At 36.5% G+C, this 17,020-nt stretch overlaps 1 protein-coding gene across 1 annotated transcript in view; it reads left to right on the top strand.

Annotated features, from left to right (window-relative positions):
• The first annotated feature begins 3,654 nt into the window (after positions 1–3,654).
• LOC121294768 (spondin-1-like) overlaps positions 3,655–17,020 on the top strand; it is a 74,223-nt gene continuing 60,857 nt past the window's right edge. The window contains exons 1-3 of the mRNA XM_041218847.1: positions 3,655–4,245; positions 6,622–6,728; positions 14,529–14,662. Coding sequence (XP_041074781.1) covers positions 4,017–4,245; positions 6,622–6,728; positions 14,529–14,662 — 470 coding nt within the window. The 5' untranslated portion in view covers positions 3,655–4,016. The remainder of the gene's footprint in view (positions 4,246–6,621; positions 6,729–14,528; positions 14,663–17,020) is intronic.

Consider the following 17,020-nt stretch of genomic DNA (forward strand, 5'->3'; position numbering starts at 1 on the left):
AGTGCCATGCATCACTGTGGGATATGATGGAAAACGGACCAGCACATTGTCTGCCCTAAATGTGAGACGAAGTTGGCACTGTGTCTCATAACACCAGTGGATGTGACTAGCTACATCTGGTTGAGTTTGAATTTCATCTGTGCTTTCCAGGTGCATTTGCTTCCTTTCAATCAAGCACAGCACAGGGTGTCTCCTTGGAAATAAGGTGAGCAGCGGAGTGTAAAACCGTGATAGTTAGTATATGTCCATCAATGAAAATGGTAAATGGAAAACTATACAGCAGACACTGGTAAGGAACCAATAGGTACTCTATTTTCACCTCCCACAGCAGGGGTCACTATTGCACAATGTAACAATCGCCTATCTAGAGGGTAAAGAAGTTTCAAAAGAATACAAAGCAATAATTTAAAAAAATAAATAATAATGTGTATTCTAATTTCATTTGATTTCAAAATTCAAGTGAGATAGACGATGTCAAAATATGATTTGTTCCAGAGTAACTCATTAAGCCAGTGGTTGAGCTAAGATTTCAATCCAATACACTTTGGCTCCTTGTTCTTCACTTTATCTAATAAGCCGTTCTGCCTTATGGTTAAAGCACCATCTACTGGTTAAAGGATTATTTATTATTATTATTATTATTATTATTATTATTATTATTATTATTATTATTATTATTATAATATTAATAATATAAAATATTTTCAAAATGTTAAAATATGGTTTTCAAACTGTTCAACATGCAAGGAGAAAATCATTGGAATATTTTTTCACATGCCTGCGAAATGAATCTGAGACAAATGAAAACACAAAAATACCCAGAACAATGTGAACAACCCAAAGATCAGACTGTAAAACCATCAGTTATATTAACTCCCCAAGCCATGTCTCTAAGTATAAAACAGCACTATAGGGGATTTGGTACTGGAATTTCAGAGAATATACACTGCTTACTGACCTTTGGGGCAGGTAATTTGTTATCAACAGAGCAAAAGTTTACAAGAACACAGACTAAGTCTAAAATTCATAAAATGTCTGACCTTAGGACACAAGAGTTCACCGCTCTTGTCTAGATTTTAATGCATAAAAACAAATCTTCAATAACAGCATGTTGCGAACTCACTCAGAGATAAACATTTTAATGTCTAAAAACATTAACACCCAGGTCCAGTATCATGAACACTTTTGGGCATAAATTAAAAGATAAAACTTGTAATGTGCAATTATATTCTATTGAATGTACCTCCAACAATGAATACTCTATTATCACTACTTATCACTTCTGGTTGAAAAAGCACTTTTCTCCTTTTAATGCTGCATATTAATGTAACATTTTCCCATATTCTTTATCAATTTGAAAAAATTGATGTTGCTTTTCCAGTTCATATCAAGACATATGATTAGATTCTCAAAGCTTTACATCGTGATTAGCACATTGCCTTTTTTCTGAAAGGAACAATTAAAAAAAAACAACCAAAAAAAAATAACAATTACAATTCTCAAATGAATAAAACACTGCCGAAAAATACTGACAAGATCAATAGTGCTAAGGACCATTTGGAATAAATAGCTTTGAGAATCTCACCCATATTCTCAAGTAATAATTCGAATAATAGCATAGCAACAGTAAACGGTCATTTCTAAACAAATCTTTTGTAGACTTTAAACAAATAAAGGAATCATGCTGCTCTTATTTGGAATTCAGTAGCCATTTGAAGAGCAATGTGACATAAACATTTACCCATTGCAATTCTAAGACCTTTTCTACTTAAAATTCATATGGCTGGATTCTCAAAGTTTAAATTGCTATTAGGGCAAGGAAAAAAAAAACAAAAAAAAACAAAAAAAAAAACTATTAAGCCCTTGAATTAAAAGCCTGATCAATCTGAGGCAGATTCTTAGAAGTATTTACTCTGAAACATCATTAGTGTGTTTTGTTTTTTTCAGATAGCAGAAAGGCACCCAATGAAGTTACCAAGCAGAAAGAAACCATTCAGGCTTTTAATTCAAGGGCATGTGATTAGAAGAAACTTTTAGGAAACTCTTACTTCATTTAAACATGATAAGAAATCCAATGGCCTTGTCAGGAACAACAGCATATAATGTGAACGTTTTTTTATAAGTACAGAGCAAAAGATCACAAATTACCCCAAAGCTATGGGTATTTGTCACGAATACTCAAATATACCAGCAACATGTAGGCTAGCACTTTCACGGGAGAAACTATGCCCATACACATATGCAGTATACTGTATAATAAGCATTTATAGAAATCACCAATACATTTTGGGCAGTAAAACTGCTAATTCTTTACATTTCCATCATCCTTTAACCTCTTCCAATAAGCACTGTTTTAATAGTTTTGTGCTATAGACAGGAGTGTTTTTAGTTTAAAAGGAAAGGCTTTGCTTATTGTTATACTGACTTTACTTTGGGTCACTTTTTTGATTCACAAGGCCATAAAATAGGGTAAAATGTTTAATTAATGTTCTGTTATGAATGATTCATAATACATTTTTAAATGTTATTAACGATGATATAAATAAGAATAGATTATTTTTATGCCATGGTTGTTATATATGTAACTTGATTAACTATGCTTGTCATTTCCAGATAGGGGGTAATGGTCTATATATTACTGACATATATTTGTTCTGTGGTGTATTGATTATTATGCAATCTCATGGCCTGAATTAAATCAAAATGATGACACGTTTATAATAAAGTAGAGCTACGGTGACACACCACACATGAAAATGTGAAGGAAAAACCTAGTAAAACATCTTAAATTACATAGAAAACATTTTTCACTGTCTCATTTTTCAATTTAACAATCTTGAGTTATCAAATCACATGCTTCCGACAGGTGTTCCACCTCTGGGTTTGATTCTCAGGGATTCAGTTGCAGAAGTCTCCTCTGGAATTAGGGCCAAAATAAAAATAATATTGGACAACCACATAACTGCTCAAGCGCTCCTGGAAACTGCTTCACTGCCACCGCAACAGTCAGTCACCATAGTGAGACCTTTATTGACCCCAAAGGGATAAACTTTTCAACTTGACGTTAGGTAAACAAATAATGAACACCTACTCACTTGTGTTCATTTATTCCAGTAGCGGCTTAAAATGGAAGCCAAAACACTCATACACCAATAACATTTTTGTAAAAAAAAAAAAAAAAAAAAAGTACAAATTCAGTATTAGGAGATTTTTTTTTTCTACTGCATTATGAAAATAATTAAAAGATTCAAACCAAGAACTGAGTCTTTTTCAGCTTACTGCTACCATTATAATTGTCTGTTGTACACACCAGATACATTTGCAAAGCATGCCAAAACATCAAGTATCAAGGGATTTTAAAATCTTTTTTTTTTTTTTTATTGCATTATCATGCAACTACCACTTTGAAAATTAATTGATTTGAAAATGTAATTATGTTACTGTATAAAAGCTATGGATATGTTCAATATACATTATAACAAAAACACCCATGCATTAAGTACAAAGGCAAACAAATGTAATTAGCAGCTGTTTAAGTGCTATCACGGCTGTGCGTACATTAACACAAGCACGTTTTAACTGCCTACTGAACGCCAGGAACAAGAATGTCAAATGTGCTCCTCATTCACTTAGCCGTTGGTAGGAATGTCTGCGTTTTGTTGAAAGTCTGTTAGCTCAATCCATCTAGACCAGATCTTTGCTGGATGTTTTGGAGACAGCAGCGTTGCCCTGCACTCTGCAATTTCATCCAACCCTGTGAATTGCACTCTCTTAAGTAAACAGCACAGACCCGCTGATCATCATACGCTCTCACTCGGGAATTTGGGTGACTGGGTCTTCCCCGGTCGTTTAGGGACGGGTTCATATCGTCAGTTGCAGAGACTCTTTTCTCATGCTAAGTGAAAGTGGTGTGTGAAATTGACAAGTTTGGCCAATTTCAGGAGTTGGGGGAGGTCTTTTCTAACAGCTTCTCTTTTCTTAGACGGTTTGAAAAGATTGCTGATAGAATACCAAGGATGGGAATACATCTGCACATTTTGCTTTTGCAATGTCTGATCTCGACATTTGTTTTAAATGCGTTTGCTTTTTCTGACGAAACGGTAGATAAACTACTACCAGTGAAGTCCGATGGATATTGCAGCAGGATTTTGAGGGCTCAGGGTACACGGAGAGAGGGTTTTAATGAGTTCCGACTGAGAGTGGAAGGGGATCCCGAATTATACAGTCCCGGAACCACCTATAGAGGTATGTGTTATTTATTTTTGTGTTGTTTTCTGCAGAAAGAAAGACAGCGTAGTCTACACGGATCGATTTAATTAAGCCTAACTGGCTTAATTGCGGGGCTAGTATGCTAGTCTTTCTAACCTCTGAAATGCAATTTACTGTCATGAGATGTGTTGTATTCACATATGAATAATAATAATAATAATCGATAATTTATATGGTTAAATTACTATATACGCACAATATGCATTTTAGGTTTCTCTCCCAAAGCAGGTGCGATTGTGATATAATTCTGCACTTTTTTTTTTTTTTTTGGTAAAAAAAAAAAGTTATATGTGCAAGTAACTGATGTTTTAAAGTTGTAGAGGATTTTAAATACGTGTGCAACATTTATTTCTACAACGACATGTAAAGGGAAAAATCAGTTGAATCTTGGATGACCTTGCCGATAACTTTACAGATTTCCATATCTGTGGGAAGCCGGCGAATGAATGGAAATTGGCTTGTTTTCGTATCTGCAATTGTGTGAGCTGTCAGTAAACCTAACACAATTGACTTCGCTGCTGTTTTGGAAAAGTCTGATTCCAATTGGTGGTTTGAGTTGCATATAATAAATCATTCTTCATACATGTGTACCTGTAACGTTCCATATTTCAGAAGCACACGCACGATAGGTCACAGCCTTGTATGTAACCGTGGGAAATTAGTGTAGACAAACTAGTTTTTGCTTGCTTACACAATTTGTGGTGTTCTGCCAGCGTGTATCACTGTTTAACACCTTTCAATTAAACCGTGTTTGTAATAAAAGGGTTTCCAAGGTTTCCCAATAGTCACAGTACAAATATAATTATATATATATATATATGATATTAACGACAATTGACACTTCTAGATATATATATATATATATATATATATATATATATTATACTCATTTATATAAGTACAAATATTTATGAGTACAAATTATACAATTCTATGTATTTATTTATTAATTAATGTATTATAGCAGAACTGAGGTAAGATATTGTTTTTCAAGCAAAATAGGCATTACCCCAAAGTATCATTGAGTGGGTTACTGACAGTGTAGTATAGTGTGCACAAACCTGACCTGGTATATACCCATGTTGCATTCTTGTGAAAAAAAATAAAATAAAATTATGAGATAATGAAACATGTTTTTGGTATGGTTAAAAACTAACTTTATTCAAGTAGCCAGCCTCTACAAAATGTACTTCATTCCTACATTACATACTCTCAATTAAGTGAACGTATTTGCTTGCATTTGCTGTTTCTTACCAGTGAGAGAATGAAGGGTTACAAGTTCTTTGCTGTTCTTTCGGAAATGTCCAGAACGGCTTTGAATTAATTAAATATTGACTTTGGTCACAATTCAGTCCACTCCTTTCACAATTTTTCTTGTCTGGAAAAAATCAGTCTTTGCGCAGCCGGTAAAAGTCTATTTACGCCCTTTTGGTTCTTCTAATACTTTTATAAATCACTAGCCTTGTTGTAAGACACCCCTAACATGTCAAATCTATGGGCATTTTTACCTTTTTATAATGATGATGTGTAAACGCATATACAAGAGAAAATTATGTACATTTTGCACATATGAATTTAGTCATGTTGCTCAAACATCAATTCAATAACAGTGACATCTGTCCTGAATAGTTTGCTAATGCTATAGCTCTTTTCATAGGGGTCAGTTTAATGCATGGCATACTGATGTCTGAAATGTCCTTGTAAAAAAGCCTTCTGATTACTGTACTATATGTACATTAAATAACATCCTTCATTGCTGTTTTACTGTGTGGACATGACTCCCTTTTAACAAGGTGGATCGCATTGTCATCGTAACAGATTATTTAAATAACCAGAACATAATGATGTGAGCTGACACAAAACCGACAGCCCTCTGACTATAACTGTTAACCCAAGCACCTTACAAAGTCAACTACAGAAGTGCTCCAGTAGTTCAGATGTCACTCCATACAGAATTATTTTCAGAATTTAAAAAAAAGATCAGCTTTGCCACTCTTCTGAATATGTGGGCAATTGACTGCTTTACATACCCTCACCCACCACCACCTGTATGAGATGAAGTTAAGCATTGCTAAAAACTATTTCAGCTTAATCAAACTCTAATTCTCTAACTTCCTGTGCATCGCGATTTAGGAAGACCGAGAGTTTGACTAATGCTGTCATTTTCAGTTCCCAGTTTTGCCATAAGATAAGGCAAGCCTACCTAGGAACATGTTTTGCAGGGGCCCTCTCTATAGACAGGCTTGTGCGGTAATTGATAGTTGTCTCTAGAACAGATGTTTATTTGAAGACATGTTGTGTATGACCTACATTCCACTAACTTTGTGGGTTTTTTTTCCCCTTCACTTCTAGTGACTTTGTATGCATCCAGCCCTTCTTATTTTAGAGGCTTTACACTTATTGCTTTGAAAGAAGGAAAGGAGGGGGACAACGATGAGGATTATGCTGGCAATTTTGAGGTAAGAAACTGTTAGTTTTGTAAATGTTTTATCCAATTTAAGGTTGGTACGGTCTGTGTAGGTTTATGGATTTTTTAAATTTTATTTTCAGGTTCCCTAGCTATATAATCTTGCCTGGACCAAGTAATGGATTGATCATGTTAAAATATTCGGGTGCAAAGGTCTTCCAAGTAGCTAAGGCAGGCCGTATTTAGTTAAGCACACCTGGGCATGTTGACGTCAATGCCATCTGCTCTGCAAGAGGATGCAATGAGTTCATTTGTACAACCCCCCCCCCCAAAAAAAAAAAAAAGCACATGGGATTTTAATGTGAGTTGTGTTGCTGCTTTGCTAGCTGGCTTGCGTGCTATTTCAGCTGTTTTGTGCCTGATTTATTTATTTTTTTTCAGAAAGAAATTTAATAATGTCAGCATTGTAAAACGAACAAGAAACAACTTGAGTTTAACTGCATGCGTTACCTTTTGTGATAGGGTACACCACGCCCCTGTTTATTTTTGTATTATTATTGTATGGCAGTGGGGCTGGGTGAAAGCCCTGCCAGTACATTGGTGTGTATATGTGGGGAGTATTGGGTGGCAGGGAGCGAGTTAAAATCCTCCCTGCAAACGCACGTGGGAATGAGGCTGGAGCCAACAATTGAATGAAGTGATTAAATAATTAATTAGGCTCCAGTCAATAGGTGTTCCCAGGTGGTAATGAGAACGAGGGTTGAGAATTAATGCCAGTGTTTGTAGTGGAGGTTAGTTCTGTGTTAGTTTTGTGTTAAGTGTATGATTATCGCTGGTGTGTAGAGGAGTTTGTGGAGCTGTGTGTGTGAATGAAGGGAGAGGCTTGGATGACAACCGCAGTCTTTAAATATAGTTTTTTGTTTTTAACTGTTTGTTTTGACCATTGTGCCTTTTGTTTTTTTGTTGTTATTGTATTATTAAAGTGGGCACTAGCATGTATAAACCTGCAACTTTCTTTCAGTCTCCTTCCTGGTAGAAATAGTTTGCCAGTGACATCATCCTGTCACACCTTCGTAATAAATGTGTGCACATTTTGGCCTTTTGCTTAAATTCAAACATCTACTCACAATGACACGATCACAAGAATTAGTTCCCTTTCAAAGTGTACTTCTGACAGTTTACTGAAAGCCAAGCATGAATCAGTTTAGCACATCGAAAAAAAGTTCAGCAGTCCCCTTCCACATAATAATAACTATGTGCAAGGTGGAATTGTCTTCATGTTCTGACAAACATTAGAACAATAGTAATGAAAAAAGCAACACAATATTTATTTAACCAGATTCTTAGTTACATGACCAAAACAAAATGTATCTAATTGAATGGGCCCCAGTGTTGAAGTTACTAAAACCACAGTTCTAGGTATAAAAAAAAGTTCCTCCTAGCATCTATTCAGAACTTCCATTAATGCCATCCAGCACTACTCTGTACTGAGTTTGAAATAGAGACTTTGTTTTATCTTGCTCTACAGTGTGCCCACACAGATCTGTTACCCCTGTGTTTTTTTCCTACAATGATGATTTACAATAAGATGGGGTACAAAAACATCTCAACAATGTCTTTAGGGACCGTTGGATTGGTTGTGGATCTGCCCATTTGCCAGTTCCCATTCAGTGGCCACCACAAAGCAGCGATATGAGACTATAGAGGAGCTGAAACAAGCTGTCGGAGATGAATTTGGCCTTGTACGGAAGGTGTTGCACCAAACATTTTGACGGATCCTTTTCAGTTGCTGGTCAGTGCACTGTAGAAAAAGACGTGAGGGTTAACAAAACTTTGTGGACACTGTAGACGTACATGTAGATGTGTGACAAAGTGATTGATAGTGTGCAGGTGCAGGTGATCAATGAACAGAGAGACAATCCAGGTGCAAAGTTTGTTTAATGATATTTGTGTCCAGTGCCTGATGGCAAAACAAACAGTAAACAGTAATGATGTTAAGTAATTCAGCAGCGTGTATTACTTAATTTAGAATCCCCGGGTTTGCCCCATAAATAATCGTTTTTATTATACACCCACACAAAACACAAAACACATACACAAGTCAGTTAGTCCGTGAATTAGTGCTCTTGTTGCAAATACAGTTTGTGATACAAGTGCAGTGCTGTTCCAGGTTTGTGCTGGCCTCTGGCGACAGCTCCAGAACGTGTTAGCTGTCTAGTGATAACACATAACAAATAAACAGAACAAAACAAACACTCACGATAATTCACAAAAACACAGGTCTTTCCGGGTCACTTATTAATAACCAAAAACTGTGACTCATGACCCCTTGGTAAACGATTGCAGCCTCTCCTCCAATCCGCGGCTGCCATATTTTTCCACACTTTGAGTTAGTGTACCAAAGCTCTGTCTCTTTTCTACATGACCGACTTCCTTTTAACCCTTGAATGAAGTTTCATGCCAAGTAGTCCAGAGTACTCTGTTCCCGTTACTTAGCGCCCTCACAGGTCGGGAGGGAGATTTACCACCAAGAATCATTGTCTTTCTGTCACAAGATGTAAAAGGAAAACTAGGTTATTTTTTATTTTGATGATCCATTCTGTCAGTCAAATGATTGTGTAGCATAGTGGCAACCAATCCCTTGCCCATCAGGTTGCACAGCATATTGGCAGGATCCATAGTCTTTGATTTTATAGATGTAGTGATTTTCTTTTAAACTTCACTGTTCTTTTATTGTTCTACACTGAACAAATGTGTTTATTCAGTCTGTCATGATCTAACAGATCATACCATTAAGCAACTACACATAATGTTGTTTCTCCTGTCAAAGTGAGGGTCTGTTCATTTCTTATGGGAGCCTGGGTTATTGTGAAACTGTATAAGAGCTGCAGTGCTAAAATGGCTCATTATTCCATATTAAAGAACAAGTTGGTATGGATCGTAAATATCGTGGTGAACTTAACTAACCTATTCTTCTTGTTTAGTTTGACTGTTTCAGCCACTGCATCCTGGTGACCTTTTAAAATTGAGTTTTAAAGCACCCATGTGGACACGTTTGTACAGCCAGTATACATCAGTAAGAAACACCACATGGAACGACACCTCTGGGGCAGGGGGACAGGTTAATAGTTACAATCTGGTGTACCAGCTGACATGAAGATTCATTTCAGGACACAAGGAAATTTTACCAATGGTGTAGTCCTAAATCTGAAGGTATTGGAACTAAAATATAGATTTTTAAAAAAAAAATTCTGAAACAATAATTATTAGACAGACTTCCAGTGTTTTTTTATACCGAACTTTTTCTTCAAGTATTTCTGCAAGGTGTCTTTCTCCATCTTGTCAGCATGCTTTACTTTCCGTGTCAGTGGCTCTGTCTGTGTTTGCGTCCACATTCGTAGTCGAAGCACTGTCACTGATGTCTTCGCCTGCATTTTTAGCCTTCTTAAAGAAGTAGTTTGCAACAGAAGTTCCTAATGCTCTTTTCATTGCATCACGAGTGCAGCTGACTGAATCCGACGGAATCATGTGACTTCGCTCGTCTCTTGTGTGAGTCCCAACTCGACTACACCGATGCTGTCTATTGAAAATAGTACTGGAAAAAAATCGCTATGCAGAGATGACAAAACAAAAACAAACAAACCAAAAAAAAAGACTAAGCAAGAACATGCCATTAGTTCAGATATTTCAGACCCGTATCGAGTTTAAGACTGCCCAGTTCACATAGCTGTTTTCTGTAATTGCTCTGTATAAGATGTAACAAGGCATCAAGGTCATGTTCCTGGGGCATGGTAATGTGCATACCCCAGTAAGAAGAGCTGTCAGCAGTTCTGTCAAGCTTATACTTTAGCTGTTCACTTGTTAACTCATCTTCAACTTTTAAGGTGTCTGTCAGCAAAAAATTAGTGTATGAATGTAAACACTTCAGTGAATCCCCTCTAACGATTAAGGTCATGTACAAAGATAAGTTTTTGTTCCTGCTATTTAATTTGTTTTAGAAATCCCTCATTGTACAGTAAATTACAATAATGAACAGTTTTCTTGCACATGTTTACACAACGCTTAATTAAACCGGAATGCTTTAACCACAGGCCACTGATTTACAACTTCCAAAACTATGTGGACTTTGTTATTGGTTTTTCCCCCCTTGTATATTGTTACCAATGGCAATATTTTAGACAAAACAGTTACTAAGAATTCTTGTCAACAATTTCCCTAAGGGTAAAGGAAATGTAATAACTTTTGTAGTCATATTTAATAAAATACGTCTTTTTTTGAAGAAAACTTCATAATATACCATATATATATATATATATATATATATGGCAAAGGCTTGTAGCTTGATAGTAGACCTTGTAGAGACGTCTTGGTTGCACGCTCATCATATAATTTATAAGAACATGACCACTACAAATTCCTGATTAAAACTTATTTAATTGTACTGTTAAAAACAAAAGCAGCATATAAACAGTTGGCTGTACACCACACAACGCGTTTCGACACTTGCGTGTCTTCGTCAGGTTGTGTCTTGGTTTTATTTTTAACAATAAAAAATAATAGCTGCAGCCATTGGGGTGCTGAAGAAGTTTTAAATGGGCCTGTAGCGCTGCTTTGGGTATGCTTTGATTTATTCTACATGCATTGCGGGGTGGTCGTGCGCTTTCAGAAGTTCAAACCTGGATCCTTACTGATTTTAACAGGTTCAATCTGGGTCAATCTGACCTGGATCTCATTCTAAATTAGCTCAGTTGTTCCCTTGTGACTTTGCAGTTTTACTGAATTTCCACAGTAATAGAAATTCTGTCAGATGAGGTTTGCAGACAAAACCACATGGGCTGACCAGTCTGACATTCATCTCCGTTGTATTGCTTTTCAAGTCAGACGCCCAGAAGCTTCCATGGCCTATACAGCATCCACATTCATACAAATTCTAAACACAAAAACATAGTTACATTTATTTGTATTTTTTTTTTTTTAAATCTCACCACTATAAACCTCTTTAACTTAGAACATCCGTTTTCATTAGTTATTCCTCGCTGTTTATTCAGGCTCCATGTGGCATGACTGAATAAATAAAAGAATTTGAGTTGTTCCAAGCTGAATGAATGTATTTAACAATAGCTGTCGTTTTTCAACCTATTCCCCTAGCCCAGTCAAAATGGAAAACATCTTTAGCAATTGAGTATAAACAAACTGTTTCTTTGCGTCTTTCATAAATCCTTTGACCTGGGGCGCAATATTTAAAATTAAACTGACTTTGTAGGTATCAAATCATGAGAAGATTATTCTTACTAGTTGAATTATTCATTATTTATTAAAAAAAAAAAAAAAAAAAAAAAAAAGGATTTTGTTTAATCCTGTTTCGCCCATCCCTCCTTTTTAAAGAACATTTACTTAAATGACAAAGCGAATACAATAATGTATTTTGTGCAAATTGATTATGTGGCTCCTAAGATTTGTAGCAGCCAGGAATTCTGAAGAAGTTGTGGGGTAGTTCCTAGTAGAGCCCAAGGCTGCTGCTAAACCCAAGTTTTGAACACAGTCACTGTGTCAGTCTTGCCCTAATGCAGTATTCATATGCAGGATAATGTACACCCTGATAAGAAGTGTTCGAATGGTATCGCTGAAGAGAAACAGCATTTCTTCCTTCAGTAACCAGGGATAAGAAGTCCCTCTCAGCTACAACTGAATAATTTAGTGTTTAAAAAGCCGCTGCAACCTTTACAGCTGAGATGAAGCAGCTGCTTTCTATAGTCACCTGGGAGAAAATTGCTGTTCGAACATAAACACTTGGCTGATCGTGACCACCTCCTATATTTATTTTTTTCTTTTTTTTTCTCATTCCGGTTGGTTCCCTTTGACCTGACATTTTGGTTCCATTCTAATGCCAACAGTGACAATTAAAACAAATGCCCCAAGTTCATTATGCTTTCTGAGCTGATGTTTGCTGTATCCTTTACAGCCATGTCGCGAAGAAATATGTTTGAGTTGAATACTCCCTTTTGACTCCTGAAATCAGGCCAATTTCTAGTTTCACACAGCTAAACAGATGTGAAAACTTTAAAGACAAGAACACTTGATTCCATGCAATGTTACAGTAGATAGGCCTATTTCATTATGTCACAAACACATGTGTGTATTAACACATGTGTATATTAGCGCCCTTGGGTGCTTATTTATGAATTGATTTGTTATAGTATGATATGGTATATTAATAGCCATCTCTTTCATATACACTAGAGTTAGACTAGATTTATTTGAAACGCCTGCATTAGCAGAAGCCTTGACTCCTCTATTCATACACCCCCTACTGTACAAAAGAGCTGTGATCTTTATGAATTTGGAATGGGGTGGGGGGTACTATAGGAAGATATCCAGCAGCTATTCGCTTGTCAAAACAAGATATCAGGATTACATTTAAAAAAAAAAAAAAAATGATGATGTGTGTATTTCCAATGTCTAAGTCATGGCACTAACTGCAGTTCTAAACTAACATTGTGAAATAAATAAATCGGCCCTGGGCATGTGGTCAGCTCAATTCCATTGGCACTGGACATGGATTGATATCACTGGACTTTATTTTTCACGGAGCAGAAGGAGTTGGAAGTCTGGCTTTAAACTAGCCCCTGATCTCCCTGAATCAGCAGATATCAGAGCTTGCCACTGCGTTGGTAGTTCATGTTCCAGTCAATACTTTGGCAGGTATTTCCTTTGCCAAAATGGATAGTTGAGGAGCCTGTATGGACTGTACATACAAATGCAGTATACATGATGCATCACACTAACATTTGTCAGGTATATCGTTTCTAGGTTTCAAGTCTCTTCACATTAAATTCTGCCAGTGCGCTGTAGATTTTTATGCTACTATGAATAATGTCCGAATCTTTTTATTGAGTTTATTTTGATGATTTTTTGATGATTGTGATGTTTCTCCTAGTATTACTACATATTTTGTTTCTTCTGGTATCTTTCCCAAAGATTTTTTAATGGGATTTCTTGTTCCATGTGTTTGTTATCTGACCTAATGGATCAGAAATAGGGTAAACATGATTGTTTTAGTGTATTTATTTTTTATTTTTTATAAATGCATCCCTTTTGAACCCTCCATAGTATTCAGCCTCTTTCATCTCTGTACTCTAAAGTCTTGATCTATGAGGTTTCTCTTGAACTCATCTGTACAAATCTTGCCTTAAACCATAACACTGTTCAGCCCCATATATGACTGATGAATATGGAATACAAGCATTATTTCAAAATATTTTATTCCCACCAAACTTATGCACTGACCACCAACCTATAGACTCACGTTTCACTCTGAGCTATAATATTTCTCATTTCTATGCAGTTAACCATAATAAAATCAATACACCGTTTTACAGCTTTACACTCACAGATAGATTTAAATTAAAACTTCAATTTAACACATTAGTGCATTGCAGTGAAATCCCAAAGCAGTTCTCATTTTTTTTCTCTTTTAACATGAATACTTCTTTGTTAGAATGTTGGAGCCCACGAAACACCAACAGAGCATCATTCAGTGCTGCACTATTGAGGGGGCTGAAACTTTAAGGCATTGTCGTTAAGGTGCTTTTTCTGATTCTGAAAAATCTACGGTATTTATTTCAGAAATAAGTGCACTAGGATGCTTGTTATTTTAGGCCGCTCGTTAATTGTAGGTGCTTACATTTATTGTCTCCGAGTTCTCCAGTCGCCTGTAATCTAATCAGCTATTGGTCACATGACAAATGCATTGGAGCTGCTTGGAGTTCTGGCTGTGGTTATTGATTGGTTGACACAAGTTCTGAGGTTTATACACTGGACATGTCTAATAACAATGTTTAATTGTTCACAGATTATAGACGAGGAGGATACCCAGTTCATGACAAACTGCCCCCCTGCTGTCACAGAGAGTACACCTCGGAGGAGGACCAGGATCCAAGTTTTCTGGACAGCGCCCCCTTCTGGAGCTGGCTGTGTTATCTTAAAGTAGGTGACATTTTTGTACAATGTTGAATTGCAATTGTGGAACAAGGAATGTTAACGATTTTGATTAAGGATGATAGTTAAGGATAGCATGACTTTATTTAACTATCCGATGAGAGTCGCCTTCTTTTTTGGCATGACAAGATCAAGATGCTTTTTCAATTTTTCTCTTTTGCAGTTTTTTTTTTTAAATTCACAGTTGCCTACAGCACTCTCCTGCTGGGAGTGGCTGGAATTACAGACTGCCCTGCAATGACATGCAGTCTTTACAAACTTTTGCTTGGCAATAACTCAGCAGCCAGTGTTCCTGTTTTTAGTTGTAGTTCATGTGCATGAAGTTGGGTTTAAAAAAGAAAAAAAGAAACTTGAGAAATTAATCCCTTCTGTTATCATCAGAGAGCAGGTATGGAACAGTGTTGGGCTTCCTCACACTTAGCAACGTGCCTTAAACCTACTGGCCTGTGGAAAGCATATTTGGCCAAGTGGAAAAGAGTGTAGGCCAGCCTCCAATCATGCTTATCCAGTCCCGCTCCCCTGTTTTGCAAGGAGTGCCAGTTTTAGTGAACTGGTCCAGTAGGTCCTTTGCTGTGTTAGGTATTTGGAAGAGTGAAGATTTTAAACATTCCTAATTTGTTAATTTAATCTGTGGTCAAAATGCCAGCAAGTTGTTCTGTTGCATTTAATGGTTCTATAATATGCAAAGAGATTGGAAAAGTGTACTGCTTTGTTACTGCTCTGTCCCTTTGACTGTGTCTCGGAGAAGAGTCATATTTAAAATGTTTTGAAGCATTTTGGAATCTCTTTTAAAACAAGTGCTCAGGCACAGGCACATTGTGTTCGTTCCGAAATGTAAGTTTAAGGTAAAATGAATAAGAGACCAACTCAATTAGTTTCTTTAGTTTAAAGTTTTTTCCAGGACTCTGTGCACTGTTTGTTTTTTCTTCTCTTTTAATCTGGGGATTCAGATTGGTAACCTAACAGGTTTCTGTATTGATTAGCACCCCCCAGATCAGGAATGAAATTTTGTGAATTAGTAATATGCGATGAATGCTCCTTTGTTAAGGCGGCCCTTTTATACAACAGAACTAGTTTTAAGGCTGACTGGTCAAGGTTCCTGTTTGCCCCTCATGCCATTCCAATAGCCCTTCCATTCTGGCTGTAAGGCAGAACTCAAATAGCACTGTTGCCCCTGTCTATTGTGCTATCAAGGGGGAGCACTTCATGTGTGTGCTGGGTTTTTTTAAATTTTTTTTTATAGCTTTTGACTAAAGCTTAAAAAAAAAAAAAAAAAAGATTGACATCTACATCCTCATTTTTAATCGCTGCATTATTACAATTATTCATTCGGTTGTCGGTTGTTTGACCTGCACCCCTCGGTGTCATGTTCACTAAGGAGTGTGAATGGGGGTTCACATTATTAATGTACATTATTATGCGGTTGTCAAGAGGAATGATGACTCGTGACAAGTGAAACTTATTTTGCTTCCCTGTGGTCTAGTTTTTGAACTGTTGATGTGGTCTCCAGCTCAGCTTCAGCAATGAATTTCTGTACCTAGTCACTGGAGACATGTAGAAAACCAGCAGAATGTTTTGCTTAATTGCCCATCTTTCCTGGGACAGAGACAGGCATATACTGTAGGAAGTTTAGAATTCTCTTAGCTTCTTAAAAATCGAATGGCAATCTATCTTCTTGCAAAGCTCCAACCTAAAAGACCAAACAGTTCCATACCGGTAAAGCAGGGAACGGAATGATTTCATTGAAAATTGGGAGTTTAATTACAGCAACATACACTAAGAAGGAATGTGGCTGATTTAGGAATCGCTTCTAATAATTCAGTGGGATGTTAAGTAACCACTATTTTTATATACTGATTTCCTAGCTAAAATACATTTGTGGATAATCTTTACAAAGATTAAATATATGTAGGGTTAAATTGTGAAAAAAGGGGAAATGCATTGATAGGGTGGGAGCTGTCTCTCTCTCTCTTTCTCTGTGAATCGAGGATGTGCAACAATTTCTATAAACTAGTGTAGAACCAGATATTTTATTTTCAAATAAAAGTATGTGTGTGTGGTATATATGTATATGTTATGGTTCATTAGTAAAATCCTTGCTAGATGCTAAATATGCTGAGAATTTCATCCAGTTGCTGAGAACACACCTTCTAAACACCTGGAAGTTTCCGAACTGGAATCGGATCAAAAACACATTTTTCTGTAGTTGCATGCATTAGGGCAATTGAAAATAGATGTGCGGTGTGTGTAAGGTTGCTTTTCGATAGCTTGAAGAAATCATACAGTTTGAGACTGTTTACATTTACAGTAAAAAAAAATATAAATACATATCACTATTGTCTTTAC

This window comes from Polyodon spathula, chromosome 19 (assembly GCF_017654505.1).
Source record: "Polyodon spathula isolate WHYD16114869_AA chromosome 19, ASM1765450v1, whole genome shotgun sequence".
Taxonomy (NCBI): Eukaryota; Metazoa; Chordata; class Actinopteri; order Acipenseriformes; family Polyodontidae; genus Polyodon; species Polyodon spathula.